Genomic DNA, 27,843 nt, shown 5'->3' with positions numbered 1-27,843 from the left:
CAGCAGCTTCAGAGGCAGCAGTGGAAGACCCAGCAGCAGCAGCCTCAGTGGCAGCAGCGGCAGTGGACCCAGCAGCAGCAGCTTCAGCAACAGCAGTGGCTCCAGCAGTGGCAGCTACAGCAGCAGCAGAAGAAGAAGTAGCAGCAGCGGTGGACCCAGCAGCAGCAGCTTTAGCAGCAGCAGTTCTAGCAGTGGGTGTGCTGATCTGCAGGGCCACAGTTGCCAGGCTCAGTTTGCCCCACAGGGAAAGCCAGTGCCCAGCTCCAGAAATCAGAACAGCAGCCCGACGACCCAGGCAGCAACTTGACTGAGACCAAAATCATCCAAGGTAACTGGGATTGCACCAGGGAAGGGTCTCACTTGGTCGCAAGCTGACTTGGATCCCTCAACAGACCAGAAAACTTAACCTCTTTGTTGATAGAGGATCTGGTTGTTATAACAACTACTCTTGCATACATACTTGGGGCTGTTTTTGATTGAATGTGTACAGTATTTAGTTCAATTTTAGAATCTACCTATATTTTATCCCACTCAGCCTACTTGAATACTCCCATAGCAGGGAAACTCAACCCCTAGGAGCACCTTTGTAGATACTCTGAGAGTCTTAAGAGCCACACCTAACACCTTAAGCTCCTACCCTGAAAATATGTAACATCAAATCAATTGATACAGCTAAGAATACCCAGCTAGCTAGAAAATCCAAGCATTAACTTAATCCAAGATGCAAAAATATATACATTATAACACAAGAAACACTAAAAAGCAAGACGATATAAATCCACCTAAAAGTATTAATGCATCAGAAATGACCTCCAGTGAGAACAAGTTAGAGGAAATGCCTGAGAAAGATTTCAAAAGAATGATTGTAAATATGTTCAAAGAGGTCAAAGAACAAATCAAAGTAATCAAAGAAGAAATCAAAGAGGAAATCAAAGAAGACACAGGACACCAATTTAATGAAAGAAAGAAGGCAATACAAGACATAAATAAGGAAATAGAAATAATAAAGAAAAACCAGTCAGAATTACTAGCAATAAAGAACACAGTTAATGAAATAAGAAATTCTGTAGAAAATCTCACCAGTAGAATGGATGAAGGAGAGGAATATCTAAGCTAGAAGACCAGGTGGCAGATCTAATACAGTCCAAGAAAGAGAGAGAGAAACTAATAGAAAAGTATGAGTGGGAATTTCAAGATATTCGGGACACTATGAAAAGATCCAATATAAGAATTCAGGGCATAGTACAAGGAGAAGAATTCCACTCCAAAGGCATAGTAGGCATCTTCAACAAAATCATAGAAGAAAATTTCCCCCAAATTGGGAAAGAGGTACCAGTGAAGATATAGGAAACCTTTAGAACCCCAGCCAGACAAAACTTGGAAAGAACCTCTCCTTGCCATATTATAATCAAACTTCCAAACACACAAACCAAAGAAAAAATATTGAAAGCAGTTAGAGAGAAAAATCAAGTTACCTACAAAAGCAAGCCCATCAGGATTACAGCAGATTATTCAACACAAACTTTAAAAGCCAGAAGGGCTTGGAGTGATATAGTCCAAGTTCTGTAAGATAACAACTGTCAACCAAGGTTACTTTATCCTGCAAAGCTATCCATTCAAATAGATGGAGAAATAAGGCGATTTCATGACAAAAGCAGGTTAAAGGAGTATTTGAAGACAAAACCAGCTCTACAGAAAATACTTGATAGAATCCTCCATGCTGAAGAAAAGGAAAAGCACACATATAAGGAACCTAGAAAAAACAAGCAATACTGAAATACTAGTTAACACAAGAGAGCACAGGTAGAACCGGAACCACACACACAAAAAGGCAAACATGAATATACACCTTTCAATAATATCTCTTAATATCAACGGCCTCAATGCCCCAATGAAAAGACAGTTTTGCAGACTGGGTTAAAAAGCAGGATCCTAAAATTTGTTGTCTCCAAGAAACTCACCTTTCTACAAAGGATAGACATTATCTTAGGTGAAAGGTTGGAAGATGGTGTTTCAAGCAAATGGGCCTAGAAAACAAGCAGGGGTTGCTATCCTAATATCTGACAAGGTAGGCAGGAAAGCAGTGTGAATAGATTAGATTATATGAAGGACAGGACTTGAGGATAAGATGGAGGAAATACATCAGGAGGTCAAAATCAGTGACAAGCTAAAAGAAAAAACAGTATGAGCAAAACAGAGAAATGTGGGATCTTTTTATTTATTTGTTTTCAACGTAGGGTCTCACTCTAGCCCAGGCTGATGTGGACCTTGCTCTGTATCTTCAGGTTGACCTTAAACTCATCGATATTTTCCTGCCTCAGCCTCCCAAGTGCTAGAATTAAGATATGCACTGCTCTGCCCAGTTATTTGGATAGCTTTAAGAAAAAAACAAATGAGCCAGGCATGGTGGCATATACCTTTAATCCCAGCACTTGGGAGGCAGAGGTAAGAGGATCATTATGAGTTCAAGACCACCCTGAGACTAGTGAATTCTAGGTCAGCATGGACTAGAGTAAGACCCTACATTGAAAAAAAAAAAAAAAAAGACCAAATGTTTGAATCCTGGGCATACAAGAAGGAGAAGAACTTTAGGTCATTGAAATATAATATGTATATATTTTGATTTTTCAAGGTAGGATCTCACTCTAGGTTAGGCTGACCTGCAATTCACCGGGTAGTCTCAGGGTGGCTTTGAACTCATGGCAATCCTCCTATCTCTGCCTCCCGAGTGCTGGGATTAAAGACATGTGCCACCACACTTGGCGTAGAAAATATTTTTAATAATTTTACAGAAGAACATTTTCCAAGCCTAGAAAAGAGAGACCTATCAGGTATACCAAATAAGACCAGAATAGAAGTTCCTCATATCACATTAAACAGTAAACACAGAAAACAAAGGAAGAGCACTAATACCTGCTAGAAAAAAATAGGTACTTACTTATAAAGTTAACCTCTTTAGAATAACATCCATTTTTTTCAGTGGAAATTCTAGAAGCCATAAGGGCTTGGAATGGAGTATTTTAAATATTCAAAGTCCATAGCTGCAAATCCAAACTATACCCAACCAAGTTATCCCTCCTACTAGAATGAAAAAGATAAGCTTCCCATGATCAAAGCTAGGCATATGACTATATGAGTATTCAAATACTAGCTAGCCCTGCAGAAAATATTGGATGGAATACTCCACACTGTAGAGAAGAATAATAATACTCCAGAGGCTACCAAAGGGAAAAAGTAGTAATAAAAATTAGAACAGTTGTTAATGCAAATAAAAATCAAGGAAACACCAAACTCCACAAAACCTTCAACATGATAGAGATTAACCCACACTTAATAGCTCTGAATATCAATGGATTTAACTCCCTAATCAAAAGACACAGGTTAACAGGTGGATCAGAAAACAGGATCTATTAGCCAGGTGTGGTGGTGCACACCTTAATCCCAGCACTCAGGAAGCTGAGGTGGGAGGATCACTGGCAGTTCGAGGCCACCCTGAGATGACATAGTGAATTCCAGGTCAGCCTGGGCTGGTGCAAGACCCTACCTCAGAAAAAAAAAAAAAAAAAAAAAAAAAAGTAGGATCTATCCATTTGCTATATTTAAGAAACCTACCTTACTGTCAAAGACAGATAACACCTTAGAGTGAAAAGATGGAAAAAGATACTCCAAGTAAATGGAAATAGGAAACAAGCAGATGTGTTTATAGTAATATAGACATAATAGACTTTAAATGAAAATTAATCAAAAGAGATATAGAAGGTCACTTTATACTCAGCAAGGGAACAGTTCAACAAGAGAATATTATAAACACAAACATATATATACCAAACACAGGCACACCAACATCTACTAGACATTCATCAGAAATCAATCCCAACATAATAATAGCAGGTGACTTTAATACCACACTATCATCAGTAGACATCCAAACAGAAAATAAGTAAAGAAACAATGGAGCTAAGCAATACCATAGATCAAGTGGATATAACAGCCATCTACTGAATGTTCCATTCAAACTCAATAGAATACACATTGTCAGCAGCTCATGGAGTGTGCTCTAAAATATATCACATATTAGGACACAAAGCAGGTCTCTACAAATTCCTGAAAATTGGGGCTGGAGAGATGGACCAGTGGTAGATGCACTTGCCTATAAAGCCTGATGACCCAGGTTCAATTTACAGTACTCACATAAAGGCAGATGCACAAGGTGATGCATTTGGCATAGAGTTTGTTTGCAGTGACTAGAGGCCCTGGCACACCTATTCTCTCTCTTTCTCTCTGTCTCTCTCTCTCTTTCTCTCTGCTTACAAATAAATAGATATATATTGTTAATTCCAGTAAATTGAGCCAGGTGTGGTGGCACACACCTTTAATCCCAGCTCTTAGGAGGCAGAGGTAGGAGAATCACCATGAGTTCAAGGCTACCCTGAGACTACATAGTGAATTCCATGTTATCCTGAGCTAGAGTGAGACCCTACCTTGAAAAACCAAACAAACAAACAAATAAAATTCCAGGAAATTCAAATAATTCCTTTTTTTATATCTAACCACAGTACAATAAAGCTAGAAATTAAAAAAAAAAATAAGAAACAACAGAAAATATATAAACTCCTGGTGATTGAAAAATGAATGGGTCGCTGAGGAAATCAAAAAATTCCTAGAACTGAATGAAATGAAAACACAACTCATCAAAATTTATAGGACATAATGACGGGAGCCCCAAAAGGAAAGCTTACCACCCTAAATGCCTATATTCCAAAACTAGAGAGTTCTCAAATAATTTTTTGATCCATCTGAAAGCTTTGGACAAACAAGAATACAAACAAACCCAAAAGTACTGGACAGAAAGAAAGAATCAAGAAACCAAGAAATGAAAACAATTTAAAAAAACTAAAGAAAAAATGTTAATACTTTGAAAAGTTAAATAACATTGATAAACTCATTGTCAAATTAATCTAAATAGAGAGAAGTCTCTAATCAATAAGATGAGAGATGAAAAGGGAGATATTACAACAAATTCCAATCAAATTGAGAGAATCATAAGGACATATTTCAAAAACTATATTCCACTAAACTGGAAAATCTATAAGAAATGGATAATTTCCTGACACATATGATCTACTAAAGTTAAACCTGGAAGAGATAAATAATTTAAATAGAGACATAAAAAGAATGAGATTGAGCTGGGCGTGGTGGTGCACGCCTTTAATCCCAGCACTTGGGAGGCACAGGTAGGAGGATCGCTGTGAGTTCAAGGCCACCCTGAGACTCCATAGTGAATTCCAGGTCAGCCTGGGCTAGAGTGAAACCCTACCTCGAAAAACCAAAAAAAAAAAAAAAAAAAAAAAAGAATTAACTACCCCCTCTCCCACCCAACCAAAAAAAGTCCAGGCCCAGATGGACTCAGTGTTGAGGGGGGAGTTGCTTTCATATTGTTGGGACAAAATACCTGACCAAAGGCTGGAGAGATGGCTTAGCGGTTAAGTGCTTCCCTGCAAAGCCTAAAGACCCATGTTTGACTCTACAGAACCCATGTAGGGCAGACACACAAAGGTGAGGCAAGCACAAGGTTGCACATGCCCACTAGGTGGCACAAATGTCTGGAGTTCAATTTCAGTGGCTGAGGCTCTGGGTACCAATTCTGCCTCTCTTTCTCTAAAATGAAAAAAAAAAAAAAACCTGACTCAAAATCAGCTGACAGGAGGAATGGATTTATTTATTACATTCTTTTTTAAAATTTTAAAAAATATTTTACTTATTTATCTATTTGATAGAGAGAAAGAGGCAGAGAGAAAGATAGGGGGAGAGAATGGGTGCACCAGGGTCTCCAGCCACTGCAAACGAACTTCAGATACTGCATCTGGCTTACGTGGGTCCTGGGAGAATTGAACCTAGGTCTTTTGGCTTTGCAGGCAAATGCCTTAACTGCTAAACCATGCTGCCAGCCCTATTACATTCTTGAAGGGAAGCTTCATGATGGCATGGGAAAGCATGACATGAACAGAGACTGGACATCACACTTTGCAATAGCATAAGATAGCAACAAGTGAGTGAGCTGAGAATTCTGGCAATGGGGAGCTAGTTACAACACTCCATGCCCACCCCCAGAACCCCACCTCCCCCATCAAGGCTCCAACTTCCAAATTGCCACCAGGTTGGGAGCACACATTCAAACATATGAGTTTATGGGGAACATCTGATTCAAACCAACACAATTCTAGACATTTATGGAAGAACTGAAACCATTGCTTTTTAAGTTATTCCATAAAATTGGAAAGGACAGAATGCTCCTTAACACCTTCTATGAAGCCAGCAGCACAGACTATAACCAGACAGACACACAAAAAAATAAAATTATAGATTAATATTTGTGATAAATAAATGTAAAAATTCTCAATAAAATTTTTACAAATATAATTCAAAAATGTATTAAAATATCTTCCATCTTGATTAAGTAGGTTTCATCACAGGGACATAGAGGTGGTTCAACCTAAAGAAATCAATGAAGTTTGTATATTATATAAATAGACTTAAGTACAGAAATCCCATGATCATCTCAATATATGCAAAAAGGGCTTTGACAAAATACAGCATACCTTCATGATAAAAGCATTGAAGATATGAGGGGTGGAGGAATCATATCTCAACATAATAAAGGCTACATAAAACAAACCTAAAGTCAGTATCATACTAAATGGGGAAAAACTTGAAACCTTTCCAAAGGTCTGGAACAAAACAGGGTTGTCCACTTTCTCCCTGCTGCTATTTAACATAGAAATTGAGGTCTTAGCTAGAGTGATAAGAGAAAGAAATAAAAGGCAAAGGAAGAAGTCTAATTGGAAAGGGAAAAGTCAAACCACCCAGCCTTATTTGCAGATATGATTCTGTATTTAAGAGACCCTAAAGACTCAATCAACAAACTCCTAAAGCTGATAAACTCTTTGGGCAAAGCAGAAGGATATAGAATTACCACACAAAAATAAATAGGCTTCATATATACCAATGACAATCATACTGAAAAAGAAATCAGGGAAACAGTCCCATTTATTTTAGTTTTTTAAAATATTTATTTTTAAGATAGAGGGAGAGGCAGATGGCAGATAGAGGGAATGGGCATGCCAGGACCTCTAACCAATTCAAACTCCTGGTGCATGCACCACCTTATGCATCTGGCTTACATGGGTACTAGGAAATTGAACCTGAGTCTGTAGGCTTCACAGGCAAGTGCCTTAAGTGCTAAGCCATCTCTCCCGTCCCAACAGTCCCATTTATAGTAGCCACAGAATTTAAATATTTTGAAGCATCTCTTCCGAAGAACTGAAAGACCTCTACAATGAAAACATTAAAAGATGTTGGCCACTTTCCCCCAGTAGCTCATGTAGCACCTTCTAGCACTAGATGGGTTAACTGTTTGGGGATTGGCAATCTTTCAGATTCCAGCCAGGTCTCTCCATGTTCTGTACCAACAGCATATGTTGTCTTCAGCAATGGGGTCTTACCACTAACCTCTGGGGGGTAATCAAGTGCTCTTATGGAAGTCTGTCTTCTTTTGGGGAACCTTGTATCAACAGCTCATTGTGGATATTAACCACATCCTAGTACTGGGAGTTACAAGATAGCTCCAAGGGAAAAGGAAGAAGAAAAAGGATGAAAACAAAAAAGAGAGAAACAGGAGAAAATTAAGGTTAGGCTTCATCTCACCTTCTCCAGGGCCCTTTGATTCAGGTGTTCCCTGTAAGGTCCTGATGAGGGTTCAACCTTTTAGTCTGTCTTCCAGAATATAGGATTTTATGGTACCAGTTCCATTTGGGTTCAGTTTTGTGTCCCCTCCCCCAACTCTCACCCTTCCCCCAAGCCCTCCCCTCCCTTTTTTCCAGTCCTTGTGATGCCCATTAGGTATGTCAGCATCTTGGGCTGATCCAGGTTAGGAGCTGCAGATGAATGAGACCATGTGACAAATGTCTTTTTGTGATTGGGTGAGTTCGCTGAGTATGATTTGCTCCAAATTTGACCATTTTTTTTCTATAAATTTCATCGTGTCATTTTTTCTAACTGCTGAGTAGAATTCCATTGTGTAGATATACTACATCTTGGTTATCCATTCGTCCAATGATGGACATCTGGGTTGATTCTAGTTCTTAGCTATTATGACTTGAGCAGCTATAAACATAGTTGAGCAAACATCTCTGAACTGAGGTATGGAGCTTTTAGGGTAAATGCCCAGTAAGGGAATAACTGGGTCTGTTGGTAACTCTATAGTCTGCTGGGGGAAAGTGGCCAATATCTGTCTGAGCAACTTGAGGTCTAAGCTATTCAGAAGCAAACAACCTGACATGCTCACACAAGTGCAGTAGTGGCACACAGCCATGGTGGGGAACCAACTGTTGGACCTTGAGAGGCCTGGACGCGAGGCCTAGTGGAACTTCCTGAGTCTAGCTAAAGGTTGGCGAACTGCCTCTGCCCAGCTATGACTCAGCATGGGGCCAAATGGCTTCTGGCCTGCTACTTCTGCACAGGAAGTTAGAGCCCCTGCCTGTGCACTCTTAGAACCAATCATCTCAAAGGTCGTGGTATGCTATTGGCCCTTACATCTCACCCCATCCTAAAATCCCCGCTTTCGTTCTCAACATTATATAAACACCCGCCTGTAACAATAAAGTGAGTTGCTGCTTTGAGGAGACCCCTGGCTTGGTGGTTTGGTTCCTGGCCGTGGACACCCACCCTCCTCCTCAACCCCTGGGGAGGAACCAGCGGGCCTGGTCCTTCCCCAGCACTACCTGCTGTGGGGAGCCCAGAAACCAACTACTTTTGGATTGGCAAACAGATGTGCACAGTGGAAAGGAACCCATATTTGGAACTGGGAAACAAGTCAGAATCATATTCAAATAACAAGTTTGCTCTCTAATATCAAGCTCCCACCTATCTTGGGCTACAAGAGGGCCTATACACATTAAATTATCTCTAAACTAACAATAGTTATCCCATTTAACCTGTGCTGACTTCACTCTTTGTTGGAGAATCTGCTTTTTTTTTGCAGATAGAAGCAGGACCTGAGGAGAGAAATGGCCCATCACACTTCACCAGGGCCCCAGCTGAAACCAAAGAGGAACTGGGAAAATGAGCAAGAGTGTTGCTTTGTCAGTAAACCTGATATCAACACAAGGGTGAAGGAGATAGACACTAAGGACACTCAATACCCACCAAACCAGAGATCCAGAGGCTCCTAAGAGCCCATCACTGAAGTAGAACTAAAATGAACCCAACATGGCTCAGGGAATTTTGAGGAAGAGAGGGCAGAAAGATTGTTAGAGCCACAAGTTGTGACATTACACACAGAGACATTGCCTCTTCCACATAACTGATGGGTAATCCCACAATGCACAACCCACAATCCCCATGGAGATAACTAGCATTCCTCATGAGGGAGGGTCTCTTTGGAGGGAGGGCAGGGATGAGGGTAAGGATGATACCAACATGTTCTGTTTATATACTGAGCATGTCCTTAAAGACAAAAAAATTTAGAGAAATCATTAAAAGACTGAAGAAAAGAAAAAAAATACTGAAGAAAGAAATTGAGGAAGACATGAGGAGATGGAAAGATCTCCCATGCTCATAGGTTGGAAGAATTAATGTGAAACTGACCAGCCTACCAAAAGCCACATCAATAAAATTCCAATCAAAATTCCAGCACCATTCTTCATAGTAATAGGAAAAATAATCTTAAAATTCACATGGAAGCACAAAAGATAGCAAAAATGTCCTCAGCAAAAAGATTGTTGTTGGTGATATCATGGTATCAGTTATTAAATTATACTACAAAGCTATAGCAGTAGAAAAAAAAGCTTGGTCCTGACACAAGACAAGCAGATAGATGAATGCAATAGAAAGAAGATCCAGGTAGAAGTTACAGTAATAACTAAACCTACCCAACTTTTTTTTTTTTTAAGAAATCAACAACACACATTAGAAAAAAGACAGGAAAAGGCAACATAGTGCTGAGAAGAAGGGACAGAGGAGTGTCCAGCACTGAAACATCTCACACCCTCCAAGGCTCAGGGTCCACTGTGGAATAGGTGGTGGAAAGAATGCCAGAGCCAAAGGAAGGGTACCACAGAATTTGGCCTGGATATCCAAGGCCTTGCAGTGCCAGCAATACCCACACAAGACCCTCATAATAGGAGAAAAAGATGATGACATCAAATTAGAAGAGAGACTAATGGAGAGAGGGAAGGGATATGACAGAGAGCAGAGTTAAAAGGGGAAAATGGGGGAGGGGAGGGAAATACCATTGTTTGTTGTCTGTAAGTATAGAAGTTGTTAATTATATATATATATATGAAAGAAAAAAAGACAGGGTTTTCAAGAAATGGTGCTGGGGAAACTGGATAAATGTGTGTAGAAGAACAAATTTAGATCCTTTTCTCTCAACCTACAGAAAAATCAATTCCAAATGGATTAGTATAAGACCTGAAACTATGAAACTGCTGGAGGAAAAATAAGGAGAACACTTCAAGATATGTATGCATAAGGGAAAGACTTTCTGAAAAAGCCCCCAGCAGCTCAGAAAATAAGAAAATACTCAATCCATGGGATATTATGAAACTAAAAAGCTATTGTACAGCTAAGCAAATTTTCAGTCAAATGAATAGACAACCTACAGAATGGGAGAAAATCTTTACCACCTATACACCTGACAGAGATCTAATATCTAGCCTATACAAAGAATTCAAAAAACTAGTAAAAATATCTATCAACCCACTCAAAAAATGTGACAAGGAACTAAAAAGAGAGTTCTCAAAGGAAGACATCCAAATGATAAAATAAACATCTGAAAAATGTTCACTTCCTTAGCCATCATGAAAACATGAATTAAAACTACTTTTGACATTCTATCTCACTCCTGTCAGAATGGCTATTCATAAAAAAAAAAATCAAATGACAACAAATGATGGTGAGGGTGTTGGGAAGAGGAACTCTGATTCATTGTAGGTAGGAGTACAAATTTATACAGCTACTGTGAAAAATCAGTATGGAGGTTTCTCATAAACCTAAAAGTTGATCTACCATATGACCCAGCTATGCTGCACCCGCACATACACCCTAAAGAGTATACAGTTTACTACAGAGACTTGCTCAGGCATGTTTGTTGCTGCTGTGTTCACAATAGCTATAGATGCCCATCAACTGATGAGTGGATAATGGAGCCCAGCACTCGGGAGGCAGAGGTAGGAGGATCGCCATGAGTTCAAGGCCACCCTGAGATGACAGAGTTAATTCCAGGTCAGCCTGGACCAGAGTGAGACCCTACCTCGAAAAACCAAAAACCAAAAAACAAAAACCAAAAAAACAAACAAAAAAAAACCCCACAAAAAATAATGGAGCCATGGCACGTATACCCAGTGCAGTTCTAGTCAGCTGTAAAATAAACTGAAATTATGTAATTTGCAGGGAAATGGGTGGATCTGTAATAAATTATACTAGGTGGGTAACCCATTCTCAGAAAGACAAATGTTGCATGTTCTCTCATATGTGGACTTTAACATGGAATAGTTTGATTGGTTTATATGTTGTAGTTAACTTTGAAAGAGGGGGTTCTCCAGTGTAATTGGGGTCAGGTGAAAGGGAAGAAAGAGGATAAAGTGACAGAAACATGACTCAATTACAGTGTGTTCATATATTAAAGTTCTCAGTAAAATGATTTTCCTAATTTTGTAAAAATATATTTATTTGTAAGCAGAGAGAAAGAAAGAGCAAGGGACAGAGAGAGATTGAGAGAGAGAGGGAGAAAATGGGCATTTCAGGGCCTCTTGCCACTTCAAATGAACTGTACATGTATGCACCAGTTTGTGCATCTGGCTTTAGGTAGGTACTAGGGAATTGAACCTGGGCTGGCAGGGTTTGCAAGCAAGCACCTTGAACTATTGAGCCATCTCCCAGCCTAAGGTTTTCCTAATTTTTGTAATGGATTAACTAGAGATTGGGTTACTAACATAATTTAGGAAACTGAAGAAAATATAGCAAAATATTAGCAATAACATAGTAGTGTACTTATTTTAATAATCTTTTTTTACAAAGAGAGGACAGATAACTTATATTCCATTGTTTAGATTTTTTATTATAATTTTTAAATTTTTATTAGCTTTTTTTTTTTTTAATGAGAGTGAGAGTTTGAGAATTGGCCAGGGCCTCTAGCCACTGTAATCGAACTCCAGACACATGTGCCACCTTGTGCGCATGGGCAACCTTGTACATATGTCATCTTGTGTGTCTGGCTAATGTGGGATCTGCGGGGGGAGTCAAATGTGGGTCCTTAGGTTTCTCAGGCAAGCACCTTAACTGCTATGCCATCTCTCTTACCCTGTTTAGCTTATTTCTTTACCAGGAGAAGTTTAAAAATATTATGAATGATTTTCTTTTCTACTTCTGTGATGATGACTAAATGCATCTTAGAACATGCTTGTTATTTCAAGATAACTTGGGTCACCAGAAAGGTTAGTTGAGGTCATCAAAGTCCTGGTATAGTTGTAGACTGAGGGCAAGTAAAGGAAATTGAATTAGTAAGTTGACAGGGAGTTTAGTTATATATGATAATAATCTAAGAGTTCCTATGAGTCAAACAGTACCTTTCAGTGTCATGCAGATACATAAAGTGTCATCATTTTTTGAATTTGTGGAAAGTGCTATGTTTATATTTGATTTTCTATAAATTCCTAATGTGTGCTTCAGAGTCAAATATTTGAAATGCAATTTAAGACTTACCTTATTTTTAGTTTAGTTCCTGACAGAGCAATGGGTAATATCAAAAATAATCAAGCTGGTTGTGGTGGTGCCTGCCTTTAATCCCAGTACTTGGGAGGCAGAGATAGGAGGATTGCTGTGACTTTGAGGCCACCCTGAGACCACATAGTGAATTCCAGGTCAGCCTGGGCTAGAGTGAGACCCCATCTTGAAAAAACCAATGAACAAAAATATCAAAAGGTTTTGCATGCTACTTTTAAATCTTTTGTATTCAAAACCATTGATCTTTATATGAACACCATTTTTATGTTGTTTGTGGCCTATTTTAGATTTGGCATTTGTTCTCTTCCCTGGTAGCGTTTCTACAAGAAAGCAGCTGCCTTCGTGTTGCGAGCAGTTGGTAAACACTCTCCTCAGCTAGCTCAGGCTATAGTTGATTGTGGAGCCTTGGACACGCTGGTGATCTGCTTAGAAGACTTTGACCCTGGAGTCAAGGAGGCTGCAGCCTGGGCACTGGCATATATAGCACGACATAATGCAGGTAAAGGAGCATATTTGAAATAGATGATTCAAGTTTAGATTGGTTAGGGTATTCCAGTTTTGTTTAATATGGCAAACATGGGTTTTAAGCAGGTCGCTACATTACGAGAGATCAATTTTTGAATGACAACCAAGTTGTTTGAATCATATATTTACAAAATAGCAATATATATTAGTTTCAATAGAAGGGAAATTTGAAGGAAGGGGATGGTGTGAAGAGTAGGATTGGCTTTCAAAGGCTTTGGTAGCCATTCGTAATCATACATGTTTGTAATCCCAGTATCCAAGAAGCTGAGGTAGGACAAGCATGAGTTCAAGATTCATCTGGGCTACATAGTACAATCCTGCCTCAATACCAAACCAAACCAAACAAAGCAAAACCAACCAACCAGGTAAAAATTACAGAGGTGAGTGTATTTTGTCACCCCTCATGAGCTCAACTGGTCATCATTCTCATCCATGAAAGGGCACTCTTAAGTTATCCAGAAGCCTTACCACATGTGTAAATGATGTGAAAAGCTAATATAACTGTGAAGAAAATGTTTATATTCTGCTCCTATTGGGCAGGAAGGAGGAAGAATAAAAAGAATCTTCTCCTGTAAACTGACATTTTGGTGAAGTCATCAAGAAGAGATAGCAGACTCTTCCGGGAGAAGGCTGTGCAGACACGTGGTAGTCAGTAATACAGAGGGAACAGAATCACCCCCACCTCCTATCACGTCTTACAAGGTGGTGGGGGTAAATACATGTAAAGATAGTCAAGTGTGCCATGATTCAAACTGCTGTTGAAACGCCATCATTTTCCTTTTCTGTGTGGGGAGGAAGAATACAGCAGCGCTATAACTGTGGGGTTAAGAGTGCCATAGCATTTAGACAGGATCTGCATCTGAGTCCAAGTACCACACTTAGATGTGTGACCTCAAACATGGCTTTGAACTTCCCAAGCCTTAACTTCCTCATCTGCAAAAAAGGGTATTGTGAGGACCATTAAACTATTGGCAAAGTACTTGAACGACTGCTTGGTCAATATTTGGTAAATGTGACATGAGGGCTGGAGGGATGGCTTAGCAGGTAAGGTGCTTGCCTGCAAAGGCTAAGGACCAAGGCTTGATTTTCCAGGTCCCACGTTAGCCAGATGCACATGGTAGCGCATGCATCCGGAGTTCGTTTGCAATGGCTACAGGCCATAGCACTCTCATTCTCTCTCTCTCTCTGTCTCTAATAAATAAATAAATAAAATAAAATAAATGTGACATGAGTATTAGTACTAAATACTGGAGAGGTTATTATAACATTTATGACATTTAGCTAGGCGTGGTGGAGTATACCTGTATTCTCACCTACGAGGAAGGCAGAGGCATAATGAGTGCCAGGTCAGTCAGTGTAATATAGTGAGACTCTCATCTAAAAATATTATAAAGTAAAATAAAATGACATCACATTGGAGGTTAAACTACAAAATGTATGAACTCATGTAAAGCAGTTAGGTAAAACTAATATAAGTCATGAAAGAGTCATACTTACCTAAAAAGTCTGCTTTGGAAATAAATTTTAAGAATAATACCACAGAATGAAGATCCCTAGTACCCACATAATAAAGCCAGATGCACAAAGTGGCAAATGTGTCTGTAGATTATTTGAAGTGGCTAGAGGCCCTGGGGCACCCATTCTCTCTCTGTATCTGTGTGCTTGGAAGTAAATACATACAATTATTTAAAAATTTAATTACATTATTTGTGATAGCAAATAGTTGACAGCAATTTAGTAGTTAAATTATAGTAACTCACTTAATAGAATTTAATCTAACAAGATAAAGAGGTAAGTATGACCCCTACATGGTCGTGGAAACATAGAAAAGTGTTAATGTTAACATAATAAACTACATTACAATTAGAATAATGTAAAAATAAGTTTTCATATGGGCACAAATTATAAAAATATACATGTTTAGATTACTAATGTGGTAGAATTAAGGATATGTTGGTATTCAAAATTAAACTTTTTTATTTGTTTTTTGAGGTATATATATATATATATATATATATGTATATGTATGTATGAAACAAAACTAAAACAAGCATGTAGTAGATGAAAAAAGAAACTAGCAAGTATCTGATTTTTGCTTATTTGAAAAATACAATATCTAAAAGTTACATGTAGATTTCAGAACATTTTACCAACAATCAAAAGTAACTGGGGGGTAACAAGCAGAAATGGTGTTTTTTTTTGGTCTCCCTGTGTGTATGAATTCTGAAATTAAATTTTATTAACTTACTCTTTATTGAATGCACAAGATAAATTTACCTGTAACTTTTTCATTTTTCCCGCTCTTAGTAAAAGTTGAGGTAGAACTCTTCTCAGATTGGTTATCTCTCTCTTCCTTCTTGCTACTCTTCCCCACTCTGTCACTCTGCAGAATTATTTTGTTAATGTATTTGTTTACTTAATCAAAATCAAGTCTCTCGGGCTGGAGAGATGGCTTAGCAGTTAAGTGCTTGCCTGTGAAGCCAAAGGACCATGGTTCAAGGCTCAATTCCCCAGGTCCCACATTAGCCAGATGCACAAGGGGGCGCACACATCTAGAGTTCGTTTGCAGGGCTGAAGCCCTGGCGCGCCCATTCTCTCTCCCTTTCTCTCTGTATTTGCCTCTTTCTCACTCTGTCACTCTCAAATAGATGAAAGTAACAAAAAAAATTAAAAAAAAACTCAAGTCTCTCACTGTTTCCATGGATGAGTATGGCCTTTTTGAGATAAAAGTCTGTCTGAGGACTAGGTGCCAGTCAGAAGCATGAGGGGCAAGGTAGAAGGGACAGGATTCGGCAGCCACTGGGAAGCCTGGGAAATGGGCATAGGGAGGTGCCACAGAGCCTGCAACCTTCCTTCCCTGCTTCCCTTGAGTAGCCCTCCCCACACTTGAAATATTTCCAGTGGCTCCAGTTAAGGGTATAGACTGGAATAATGTCCTTACCCTAGCTGGAAGTGTTTTGGGGGAAGACTTTCCACATTTGGACTCAAAAGTTAGGCTTAAGTATTTATTTGGGGAGTTTTAGCGAAAAAACAGGGTGTCTCTTGGGAATAGATTTGGGCAGTTCTTAAGATTGGCAAAGAATACATCTGATTAGATATTCTATAGTTTATAAATTGTAGATCAGAGTCTTGGTTAGGAAACAGCAGTCTTGAGGCTAGAGGGTCTATTCTGGTCATGTGGCAGTTTATGGTGTAACTATTTGACAGCTAAGAACTTCACACTCTTCCTTCTTATAATGTAAGGAGAGATAAGTGTACATACAAGATGTCATCCTTCTTTTCAAGCTCTGTGAGTGACAGATTCCTCTGTCTCTTAACACAGAGGCACATGAGTCATATGGGATATACATATTATATAGCTTGTCAATTTGATATTGACACGTATTTTTCCAAATAACTTTCTAATTACTTGAGCATAGATAAAAAAGAAAAGAAAAAAGTGAAAACAAATGTCTCTTATATGTTATTTTTTTCTTCTTTTTCTATGTTCTTTAACCATAGAGGCCAAATGAAATGTCTGAATTATAACCATGTTTTTTGTCCATTTTCAAGGTTCAATTTACATGTTGGTATGAAGTATATTTTGATATTTCAGTATTTTTAAATATTTTAAAGTTATTTTTATTTATTTATTTAGAGAGATGTTGGGCCTTGAGAGGCCCAGAAGGGAGGCCTAGTGGAACTTCCTGAGCCTAGCTAAAGTTTGGCGAGCTGCCCCCCCCCAGCTATGACTCAGCAGGGGGCCAAATGGCCTTTGGCCTGCCACTTTCGCACAGGAAATTAGAGTCCCCTGCTCATGCGCTTACAACCAATCATCTCAAAGGTCGTGGTATGCTATTGGCCCTTACATCTCACCCCACCCTAACTCTCCGCCTTTGTTCTCAACATTATATAAACACCCGCCTATAACAATAAAGTGAGTTCCTGTTGGGAAAAGACTCATGGTTCAGTGTGGTTTTTCTCCCTGGCCAGGAGAGGTTTCTGGGTAGGGATGCTCATCATCCCCTCAACCCCTAGGGAGGAACCAGCAGGCCTGGGCCTTCCCTGGGCACTACCTGGCTCCCACCCAGCAAGGCCCTGCACAGAGAGAGAATAGGTGTGCCAAGGCCTCTAGCCATTGCAAACGAACTCCAGACACATGCACCACCATGTGCATCTGGCTTACCTGGGCACTGGCAAATTGAACTTGGCTCGGCAGGCAAGCACCTTAACTGCTAAGCCATTGCTCCAGCCCCAATATTTTTATTCTTGTGATGTTATTTTTTTTTCCCAGTTAGGAGCTTTTGGTTAATAAGATCTTTAGAATATTTTATACTTAAAAAGATCATTTAGGATGTAGAACAACAAAGTATAATCATTTAACTTCAACTTCTTTACTCAGCCCATAACTATGTAAGACTAATAGTCAATTTCCTTAGCACATTATCATTAGGTTAGTCATGAAAAAGTATGTGAAGGGTGTATGTGTGTGTGTGTATTATCATATCTTTCTTACTGGATAAAATAAATTGGCTAATATCTACTCTCTCGGACCTTATAGTCTAAGGCAGAAAACTTGATACAAATGGTCATAGAGATCATCCAGACATCACGGCAAACATTAGACAGGCATATAAAGCATAGTTCTGGACTACAAAGCATGAATAAGGGCTGGGGATATAATTCAGCTCATAGAATTATTGCCTAGTATGCACTAATCTATGGGGTTTGATCCCTAGCCCCACAAAAACAAGACATGGCTTTCAAGTTATCAAATAAGGTGATCACATCAAAATATTTTACTGAAGATTGGGATTCTGACTTGGAAAAGGCTGTAACTTTGTGTTACAGTGCTATGACTACATATAAAGCATGAGTTAAAAAATAATTTCTTTATTTGAGAGGAGAAATAGAATGGGTGTACCTGGGCCTTTTGCCATTGTGAAGGAACCCCAGACACATGTGCTACATTGTGCATCTGGCTTTATATGGGAACTATGGAAGTGAACCTGTGCCATTGGTCTTTTCAAGCAAGTACCTTTAAGCACTGAGCCATCTTTTTAAACCCCATATAGCATTTCTGCCTCTGTTGGCTTCACAGTACAGTTTTACCAGTATGGTGGCCACCTGTCACATGTGATTGTGGTAGACTTCAACTGCAACTGTGGCTAGCACTGATGAGAAACTACATGTTTTCTTTACCTTTTTAGTATAAAAATTGTTACTTAATGATTGGAACAATTTGGTTATATAAATCTACTTTTCAACTGTATACAAGTTAGTGATTATTCTAAGTGCAAATTCATTTAAAAACCACATAATAGATTCCAAGATTTAGTATAAAAGTGAAATATTAAAAATTTAAAATATTGATTGCATGTTATAACTTTTAGATATATTGCATTAGAGTATATTAAAACTGTTTTTATGTATTATATGATATATGTTGCTATTGTCCAGCATAGATTTAGAAACACTGTACCTATGCTTTCTGGATATTTGTTAAGAAGCAGTGTGCAGTATTGGGGATACAGGTTACTGGTAAAGTGCTTGCTTAGCATGTGTGAGGCCCTGCATTCCATCCCCAGAATCATAGGGCAGAGAGAGCAATATGGCATTAGAAGGTCAGATTATATATGTTTATGAATCAATACAACTAAATTCCATTATGCAGTCAGCTAAGAAATCTGGGCCTAAAAATTCAATTTGGGGAGAAGCAAATGACTCAACTTTAAAAAAAAAAAACCAACTTTATTTATTAAAAAAAAACTTTATTTATAAAAAAAACTTTATTTATAAAATATTTATTTATGAGAGAGAAAGAAGCAACTTTATTTATAAAAAACTTTATTTATAAAAAAAAAATTTATGAGAGAGAAAGAAGCAAAGGGAGGGAGAGAGAGGGAGAGAGAATGGCACGCCAGGCCTCCAGCCACTGCAACTGAACTCCAGGTGCATGCACCCCCTTGTGCATCTGGCTTGCATGGGTCCTAGAGAGTTGAATCTTGATCATCTGGCTTTGCAAGCAATTGCTTTAACCACTAAGCTACATATTCAGCCCTCAAGTTTTTTTTTTTGAGGTAGTCCAGGCTAACCTGGAATGCACTATGTAGTCTCAGGGTGGCCTTGAACTCATGGTGATACTCCTATCTCTGCCTCCCAAGTGTTGGGATTAAAGGCATGCATCACCACACCTGGTTATTACTCAACTTCTTGCATATTTTTTCTTTCTTAATTATTCTAGTCACAATGAGAGAGAGGGGGGGAGAGAGAGAGAGAGAGAGGGAGGGAGGGGGAGAGAGAGGGAGCGAGAGAGAAAATGAATGGGTGTACAGGGCCTCTGGCCACTGCAAATGAACTCCAGATGAATGGACTACTTTCTGCATCCAGCTTTATGTGGATTCTAGGGAACTGAGCCTGGTTTGTTAGGCTTGTTAGACATTGTGTGCAAGTGCCTTAACCACTAAGCAATCTCTCCAATCTTAGCATACCTTTTCTTGAATTAAGAGCTACAGTGTATGACATGTGGCCTAATTGCTAGTCTATTTTCATAGATTGTTAAGAGGATACATTCTGATACAAACCCTATGGGTTTTATTACAGTAAATTCTTTATGTCTGATTAGTTTTGGCCAACAAAAATGGCAATTTTGATGATGTAAATCTTAAAATATCAAGAACCTTTAAAAATTAACACTTTCAGTAACTTTATTTCTGAGCCTGTTACTTGAATTCATTTTAATTCTCTTTTTTGCTGTTTCTGTCTCTTTTGTGTGTAAACTGTAGAGATAATAAATATATATGCGAGTACAAACTATATTAACTAGCCTGCAATACCATATGTCTTATAGCAATACCTTTGTGCATTTTTCTGCCACATTACATCACAGTTGGTCAGTTCATTTGGCAAACATCTTGTGTGTCACTTGTGATCTGTGAACATGGACCTCTCTCTCCAAATCACTTGTGTTCTTCTGTCTGGAGGGGTGAAGGAAAATGGACCTTTCTCTGCAGTTTACCTGTGATCTTCCTTCTTGAGGGGTGAGAAAACATGGACCTCTCTCTCCAGATCACTTGTGTTCTTCTGTCTGGAGGGGTGAAGGAAAATGGACCTTTCTCCGCAGTTTACTTGCGATCTTCCTTCTTGAGGGGTGAGAAAACATGGACCTCTCTCTCCAGATCACTTGTGTTCTTCTGTCTTGGAAGGTGAGGGAACTCAATGGTTTTTTAAAGACTTTATATGGTAAAAGTACAGCTGGGCTGGAGAGATGGCTTAGCGGTTAAGCACTTGCCTGTGAAGCCTAAGGACCCCGGTTCGAGGCTCGGTTCCCCAGGTCCCATGTTAGCCAGATGCATAAGGGGGCGCACGCGTCTGGAGTTCGTTTGCAGAGGCTGGAGGCCCTGGCGCGCCCATTCTCTCTCTCCCCCTCTATCTGTCTTTCTTTCTGTGTCTCTTGCTCTCAAATAAATAAATAAAAAATTAAAAAAAAAAGTACAGCAAAAATAGGTTTTTTTGTTCAAAGACCAAAATATATACTGCTATGGTCATGGTTCCAAGGATGATTTAAGTAGTCTCTGGCTCCTCAAGTGCACAGTGTAGTGTAGGTTGATGTGGACCCGGCTTTTCCAGCTTCAGTCATTTATCAAAGCTAAAATCATACTATAAAGGTACATGAAGAAACAAAGCAAGTAGAACCCAAGCCTGATCATAGCTTCTTTCATGTGTCACTTCAGCTACCCTTGATTGTGTATTTCTGTTGGGTGGAACCCTCTCCTGTTACCACTTGGGACCATAATGAACCAATATATATTCCAAGTGGCAACAGGTAAATTGAGAAGGAAGATGAACCAGGGCAAGGAAACAAGCATTATCACAGTAACAATGGTATGGCCAATCAACTCTGGAATTACCCACTTGCTTAATTTTGAGCAACATGATCTAGCATTAATATAATCACATTCTAAATCAAACAATGTAATTATGAAGTAGGCCGAGAGGAAGATGAACATGCAGCAGTCGAGGAGAGAGAAGAAGAACACGGCCGCCTCTATCCTCTCTCTGCCTCCACTCTGCCTGTCAAATCCACTGGGAGCCACGCTGCCCACGTGGGCTGCATGCCGGGAGTTGTGGTCCCACGGGAAGCAATAAGTCTATTTTTAAATTTAATATGATCAAGGTTCTGACTCCAGTTTGGCTATGCTGTTGAAGTGTCATGCTTTCTTTTTTGTGCCCAGTCATGCTAGCATTTTGCTGATTTCTCCTGTGTAGTTTCAAGATGCATATAGGAGTGTTACATGTCATTTAGAGACATGGCCATGTTCAACAGAGAGGATATGGTATTCTCTATAGTGAATTTCCCCTTAGTACATAGAAAAGAACTTTCACAGGTGCTTCCAGTGGACTTCCATTCAGGTCCTTTGGGCAGGATGAGCTCACAAGCTCATGTCAAGCTGACAAAGGGCACTGTGTAGACACCTGTGGTGCCTGGCACAGAACACCAGAGAAAGTACTAGTAGGGGGAAGGGGAAATATATATCATTGAAGAAAAGAGTGTGACAGGATGAGGTAACTGGTAGTGTCTGTGTATATATTCATAGACTATTACATTGTCACCTGTTTAAGAGCAGCTAATATAGAATGTGTGTATGAAGATTATAGAATAATATTATTTCTAAGAAATACTATGCAGCACCTAAGGTGGATTCTACTTTTGGAGACTATGCATATGTTAACATAGAGGATAAGAAAGTGCAGTTATAAACTTGTTGAGCTAATTGTGGGAGTTTGGAAACTTCATTACCTTTCTCCAGAGACATTTCCAGTTTGCTCCACATTTAACATCATTGCTCTGGAGAGATAAGAAAAACAGCTTAGGATGGGGTTGGGTAACAGTCAGGAAAACAATTGGCTTTATTACTAACCTTGTAGTTTTCAGAGGGCAAAGCAGATGGCACTCCAACTAAAGGCTAAAATGTTTGAGAATTATGATGATAATATATGTTCTAAGTGAATATCATCAAAATACATTATATACATGTATAAAAAGTGTCAATCAATAAATTTATGAAAGGAACATTTTTTGGTTAATGGTCTATATATTTATGCTGGGGGCGGGGTGGAATGCAGGGCTGTGGTATGTTAGGCAAGTACTCTGCTACTGAGTCACATATCTAGCCCTGAGAGATTTTTTAGAGTTGCAGGTTACTGCATGTTCTTTGCTCTATGAAATCATGTGTGAAATGGAAATTATGAATAGGTATATTATCTTTATACTTTATTGAGGTGTTTAGCCCATTATAGTATAGTAGGTACATATAAGGTGACATTACCATATGATACCTGCATATTTTAATTGAGTCAATTCTGAAGGAGCATGTTAATTAACAGCAAGTGAGTGTATTTAGAAATTACTTCATGTCTGTTCCTGTTCTCCTCGGGTGGATTTGGGGTGGGGCTTGAGGTGGGAGAGAAGCTGTGGCTGTCTGCTGTCCGGCGGCCTTCGATCTCTTGCAGTAGCTGACCAAAGATGCTGCAGAGGAACCTGCTATATTGCCAGGTTGATGGCCCAGTCTTTCTGCTGTTGCATTAATTAAAAAAAATCCCAGAGTAGAGAGATGGCTCAAGTGGTTAAGGTGCTTGCCTGCAAAGCCTAACAACCTGGGTTTGATTTCCCAGTTCTCACATAAAGGCAGATGCACGGAGGAGCACATACATCTGGAGTTGGCCAAGCTTAGAGTCCTTGATGTAACCATTCTCTCCTTTCCCCCTCTTCTCTCTGTCTCTCTCTGCTTGAAAATAAATACATAATAAATTAAAACATAAATAAATAAAAATAAAAAATCCCCCTTATCTACCTCAGGTTCTTGAGATCACATATAGACTTCCCACTGAATATCATGCACCAGATTTTAAAAATTAATACATGTTTTTGCTAATGAATGTAGTGTTAATTTGCAAAAGTGTGTCATTGGCAACAGAATTGAATGAGCCTAACATGTAATAACCTTTCATTAATACTTGTCTAATTAAAGAAAGAATAAACTGTTTATACAATATTGAGACTTCTAAGATAATTATGATAATTTAAGGAAAACAAATTATGGATACTAACTGGCATTTGCTGAAATTAGTTTCTTTTAGAAAACATGATGTTACCAATATTTTGAAAAATTAAGCACTCTATTTATTTCAAACTAAAGACTTTAAGTGACATACTAGATAGCTATTTTATCTTGACAATTAAGACACTTATATCTTGCAAAGTCCCTACAAATCTGGAAATACAAAGATAGTTTGGAAAGAAGAGGTTATAAAAATCATGTATAATTCAGTAAGATACCATAAATCAGTAAGAGAGGAGTTTGTAGCTTCATAGAGCTTAATATTATTTTATAGCTCTTATTCTTTGCCATTTAGATTAACATGTGTACTCATAAGATATTTACTTGCTTTCTGATGTGTAACATGGCTAGGATAAAATTTATTTCTTTAAATATCAACATTTAAGTGTAAAAGTGTGTTGATAACTTGCAAACCTCATTTTTTGAAAGTGATTTCAATGTACCATGAAAACACAGCTTTTTATTTTGTATAAAGTATTTAAAAATCTTTTCAAAGTATTGCAAGATGAAAGGAATTTAAAAGTTGACATTATTGGCACAAGATTCATGCTAATGTTTACTCACATAAATAGCACAAAATACTGCCTAATTAGTGTGGTTGGTAAATTTTTGGTACTTTCATTTTCTCTGTTATTGTAAACCATGCATAAAATGCTTGCCTATTGAGAAGTGCAGAATTGTCAGCGCTTAAACAGCTGACATCTGCTTACTCTCTTAAAAAGAAAAAAAAAAAAAAGAATAACAAGCCATTTCAGCCTAATCTACCTCAAATGCGTTCATGTAAATGGAGGTCCATCTATTGACCTGTGCTCTTTTCAGCTCAGGATTGGTCCACATGGTGTATGAAACCAGGAAGGCTGATTTGAAATGCAGATGTCGAAAGACTGAAGTACACCCCCCACCCCGTTTGTCTTTGCAGTATCTGTCAGGGTGAAAAACGGCTGCCACAAGGGTCAGTCACCCAGACTCACTTAATTACTTTTCTTGAACCCACAGAACTGTCACAAGCTGTGGTGGATGCAGGAGCCGTTCCTCTTTTAGTACTCTGTATCCAAGAGCCAGAAATTGCTTTGAAAAGGATTGCTGCCTCAGCCCTCAGTGATATTTCAAAGCATTCTCCAGAATTAGCACAGACGGTGGTGGATGCAGGAGCTATTGCTCACTTAGCCCAGATGATTCTCAACCCTGATGCAAAATTGAAGGTATTTAAAAATGAGGTTCAAAGACAGACAAGCGAGTCTTCTTATGGTCTAATAAAATGGAAATGTGCAGAGAGTGAGATTATATAATAAAAATAATTAGTAAATTGCCTGGTGTGGTGGTGCATGCCTTTAATCCCAGCACTCGGGAGGCAGAGGTAGGAGGACCACCACAAGTTCGAGGCCACCCTGAGAATACTTAGTGAATTCCAGGTCAGCCTGAGCTAGAGTGAGACTCTACCTCTAAAAAAAACCCCAACTTAGTAATTTATCATTGAAAACATGCAAATATATATTATATATATAAATATATTTGGTATTTTAATATGTCAAAATAATGCTATAAGAAATACACAATTATAACGTGATAATTAAATCAATGTGCAGTGCTGAAATTTGAGGGAATCTCAGGGGGCTGGAAAGGACCTAAGTTTTTTAGCTCACCACTAAATATTTAAATGTCTTATGCAGTTGTTACATTAGTCCTCTTATAGCTTTCTAAAAATACCAATTATATTTCTCTATAAAGTTTTAAAATTGTTAATGCTAGTTAAGCAATGATAAGTTCTTTAAAATGGTACCAGTCTCAGGCTGGAGAGGTGGCTCAGCAGTTAAGGCGCTTGCTCATAAAGCCTAATAACCCAAGTTTGATTCCCTAGTACCTACATAAATCCAGATACACAAAGTGGCACATGCATCTGGAGTCCATCTGCAGGGGCTAACGGTCCTGGTGTGCCTATTCTCTCTGTCTTTCTCTCTCTGTCTCTCTCTCTTCAGAACATGGTGGCACATACCTTTAATCCCAGAATTTAGGAAGCTGAAGTAGGAGGATTGCTTTGAGTTCAAGGCCAACCTGAGACTGCATAATGAATTCCAGTTTACCCTGGGTTTTACCTTGTAAAACCAAAAAAAAAAAAAAAAAAAAAAAGAAAAGGTATCAATATCATGCCAAAAAGATGTTACTGCTGCTTAATTATTGTTGTGCTAAATACCCAAGTTAGCAACCTTAGTATTGTGTAAAAAGTGGTAGTGGGCTAGAGGGCTGCTCAGTGGTGAATAGTGCTTGTTTGCAAAGCCTGTTGTCTCCTGGGTTCAATTCCTCAGCACCCGTGTAAAGCAAAAAGTGTCATGTGCAAGTGGTGTGTGTTTGTAGTGGCAGGAGACTCTGGCACACCCAAATAGACATGCACACAGACAAACACACAACAAATAAAATAATATAAAAAGAAGTGCTATTCATCTAAAGGTCATATTCTTTTTAAATTATTTATTGACAACTTCCATAAACATAGATAATACACTTTTTTCCTTTCCAACCCCCACTCCACTGAATCTCTTCTTTTTTCCACCTAGCCTCTCTTCTGTTTTGATGCCATCATTTTCCCCTCCTATTATGCAGGTCTTGTGTAGGTAGCATCAGCCACTGTGAGCTCATGAATCTCCTTTGTGTCTGGATGACAGCATTGTGAGCAGTCCTCCCCTTTCCTGTGGCTCTTACATTCTTTCCTCCACCTCTTCTGCAATAGTTCCTGAGCCTTGGAGGGCATGATGGAGATGTCTCACTTAGTGCTGAACACTCCACTGTCACTTCTTCTCAGCACTATGACGACTTTTGAATCACCCTAGTGGTTGTCTCCACCTGAAAAGAGAAGCTTCTCTAAGCAAAATTGAAAGTAGCATTAATAGATGGACATAAATGTGAGTGCTTAAAGGACAGTTTTGTGGGCATAACATATGTATTTAGCCAGACAACAGTATTGTTACTACCCTAGGGCTTATGACCTACCCAGACAGGGTTTTGATTAGGTTTTCAGTACCAGGCATGCATTCCCTCCCACGGATCAGGCCTTCCATGCATTCAGAAAGCATTTTTTACCCATAACAGACATACCACTATTGTACCATTTGGTACGTTTGATCTGGCTGGTCAGCTATAAGGTTTACAGAGTCCACTGCTATTTAACATTGTTGATGACTTCTCTCAAAAGACTGCATGCTGCATCCTAGCAGGTAGTCAATGGGGGTTTCCAGCTCAACTCCAGCTTCATTTTTTAATGACCTACAGCCCAAGCATGTGAAGTCTTCAGAAATAGGGTCTTATAGAGGTCATAGTCTTTAAAAAATAATTTTAACATTTATTCACTTATTTGGATGTGTGTGTGTATGTGTGTGCATGCATGCATGTGCACCAGGGCCTCTTGCCACTGCAAACAGACCCCAGAGGTTTTTGCCACTTTTTGTCTCTGGCTTAACATGCATGGGTGACTGGAGAATTGAACCCTTGCTGGCAAGCTTTTCAAGCAAGTACCTGTAATCACTGTGCCATTTTCCCAGCCCATATCATATTCTTTTTTTAAAAAATATTTTTAGTTTATTTTTATTTATTTATTTGAGAGTGACAGAGAAAAAGAGAATGGGTGTGCCAGGGCCTCCAGCCACTGCAAATGAACTCCAGATGTGTGCGCCCCCTTTGTGCATCTGGCTAATGTGGGTCCTGGGGAATTGAGCCTCAAACTGGGGACCTTAGGCTTCACAGGCAAGTGCTTAACCACTAAACCACCTCTCCAGCCCCAAGATCATATTCTTTAATCATCTCCAAAGGTAAAGTTTTAAAATGATCGGTATAGAACTACAGGGGAGATTAAAGTATTCTAAAAATTGACTGTGTGACCAGGATGTGAATGACCTGACACTTAGGAATCTTAAATTATGCTAGATATGTAGTTCTTTTCTTTTTATAAGGGAATTTGAATATTATAACATTTTAATTGCATCTGAACTCTAAGGTGGACTAGTCACTCTCCATAATGTTTTGGCTTGTTTTTTCTTTCACAGCACCAGGTCCTGTCAGCTCTTAGTCAGATTGCAAAACACTCTGTGGATCTGGCAGAAATGGTCGTTGAAGCAGAGATTTTCCCAGTTGTGCTCACCTGTCTGAAGGACAAAGATGACTATGTGAAGAAAAATGCTTGTACTTTAATTAGAGAGATTGCCAAACATACACCTGAGGTACAACCAAAACTTCAAGGAGCAATTATACTTAGCCTTAGTTTTTAAATAAAACATCAATTTGTTTGTAGAGCCTGAGAGTTGTGACCCATGATCTCCATAGGTCGAGGTTTCTCATCCTTAGCATTGTTGACATTTAGGACTAGATAATTCTTTTTTTTGTGGTGACCTATTCTACTCACCAGTATTCCTTGTCTTTGCCCACTAGATGCCAGTAGTTGTCTTCC

General features: G+C 38.9%; 2 protein-coding genes across 2 annotated transcripts in view; one reads left to right on the top strand and one right to left on the bottom strand.

Moving 5' to 3' along the window:
• The window catches only part of Spag6 (sperm associated antigen 6), a 104,949-nt gene that overhangs the window by 44,422 nt on the left and 32,684 nt on the right, over window positions 1-27,843 (top strand). The window contains exons 4-6 of the mRNA XM_004668415.2: window positions 13,099-13,282; window positions 24,405-24,610; window positions 27,443-27,616. Coding sequence (XP_004668472.1) covers window positions 13,099-13,282; window positions 24,405-24,610; window positions 27,443-27,616 — 564 coding nt within the window. The remainder of the gene's footprint in view (window positions 1-13,098; window positions 13,283-24,404; window positions 24,611-27,442; window positions 27,617-27,843) is intronic.
• LOC105944769 (protein cornichon homolog 4-like) lies at window positions 20,919-24,245 on the bottom strand. Its single transcript, XM_045135278.1, has 3 exons — window positions 24,174-24,245; window positions 21,088-21,437; window positions 20,919-20,946 (listed from the first exon to the last, which is right to left on the bottom strand). Exons 1-3 carry the CDS (start codon window positions 24,243-24,245, stop codon window positions 20,919-20,921), a joined length of 450 nt encoding a protein of 149 aa, XP_044991213.1.

Source organism: Jaculus jaculus, chromosome 15 (genome assembly GCF_020740685.1).
Source record: "Jaculus jaculus isolate mJacJac1 chromosome 15, mJacJac1.mat.Y.cur, whole genome shotgun sequence".
Taxonomy (NCBI): domain Eukaryota; kingdom Metazoa; phylum Chordata; class Mammalia; order Rodentia; family Dipodidae; genus Jaculus; species Jaculus jaculus.
Note: the sequence above shows the minus strand (reverse complement) of the source record. Positions and strands in the feature narration are given on the sequence as shown.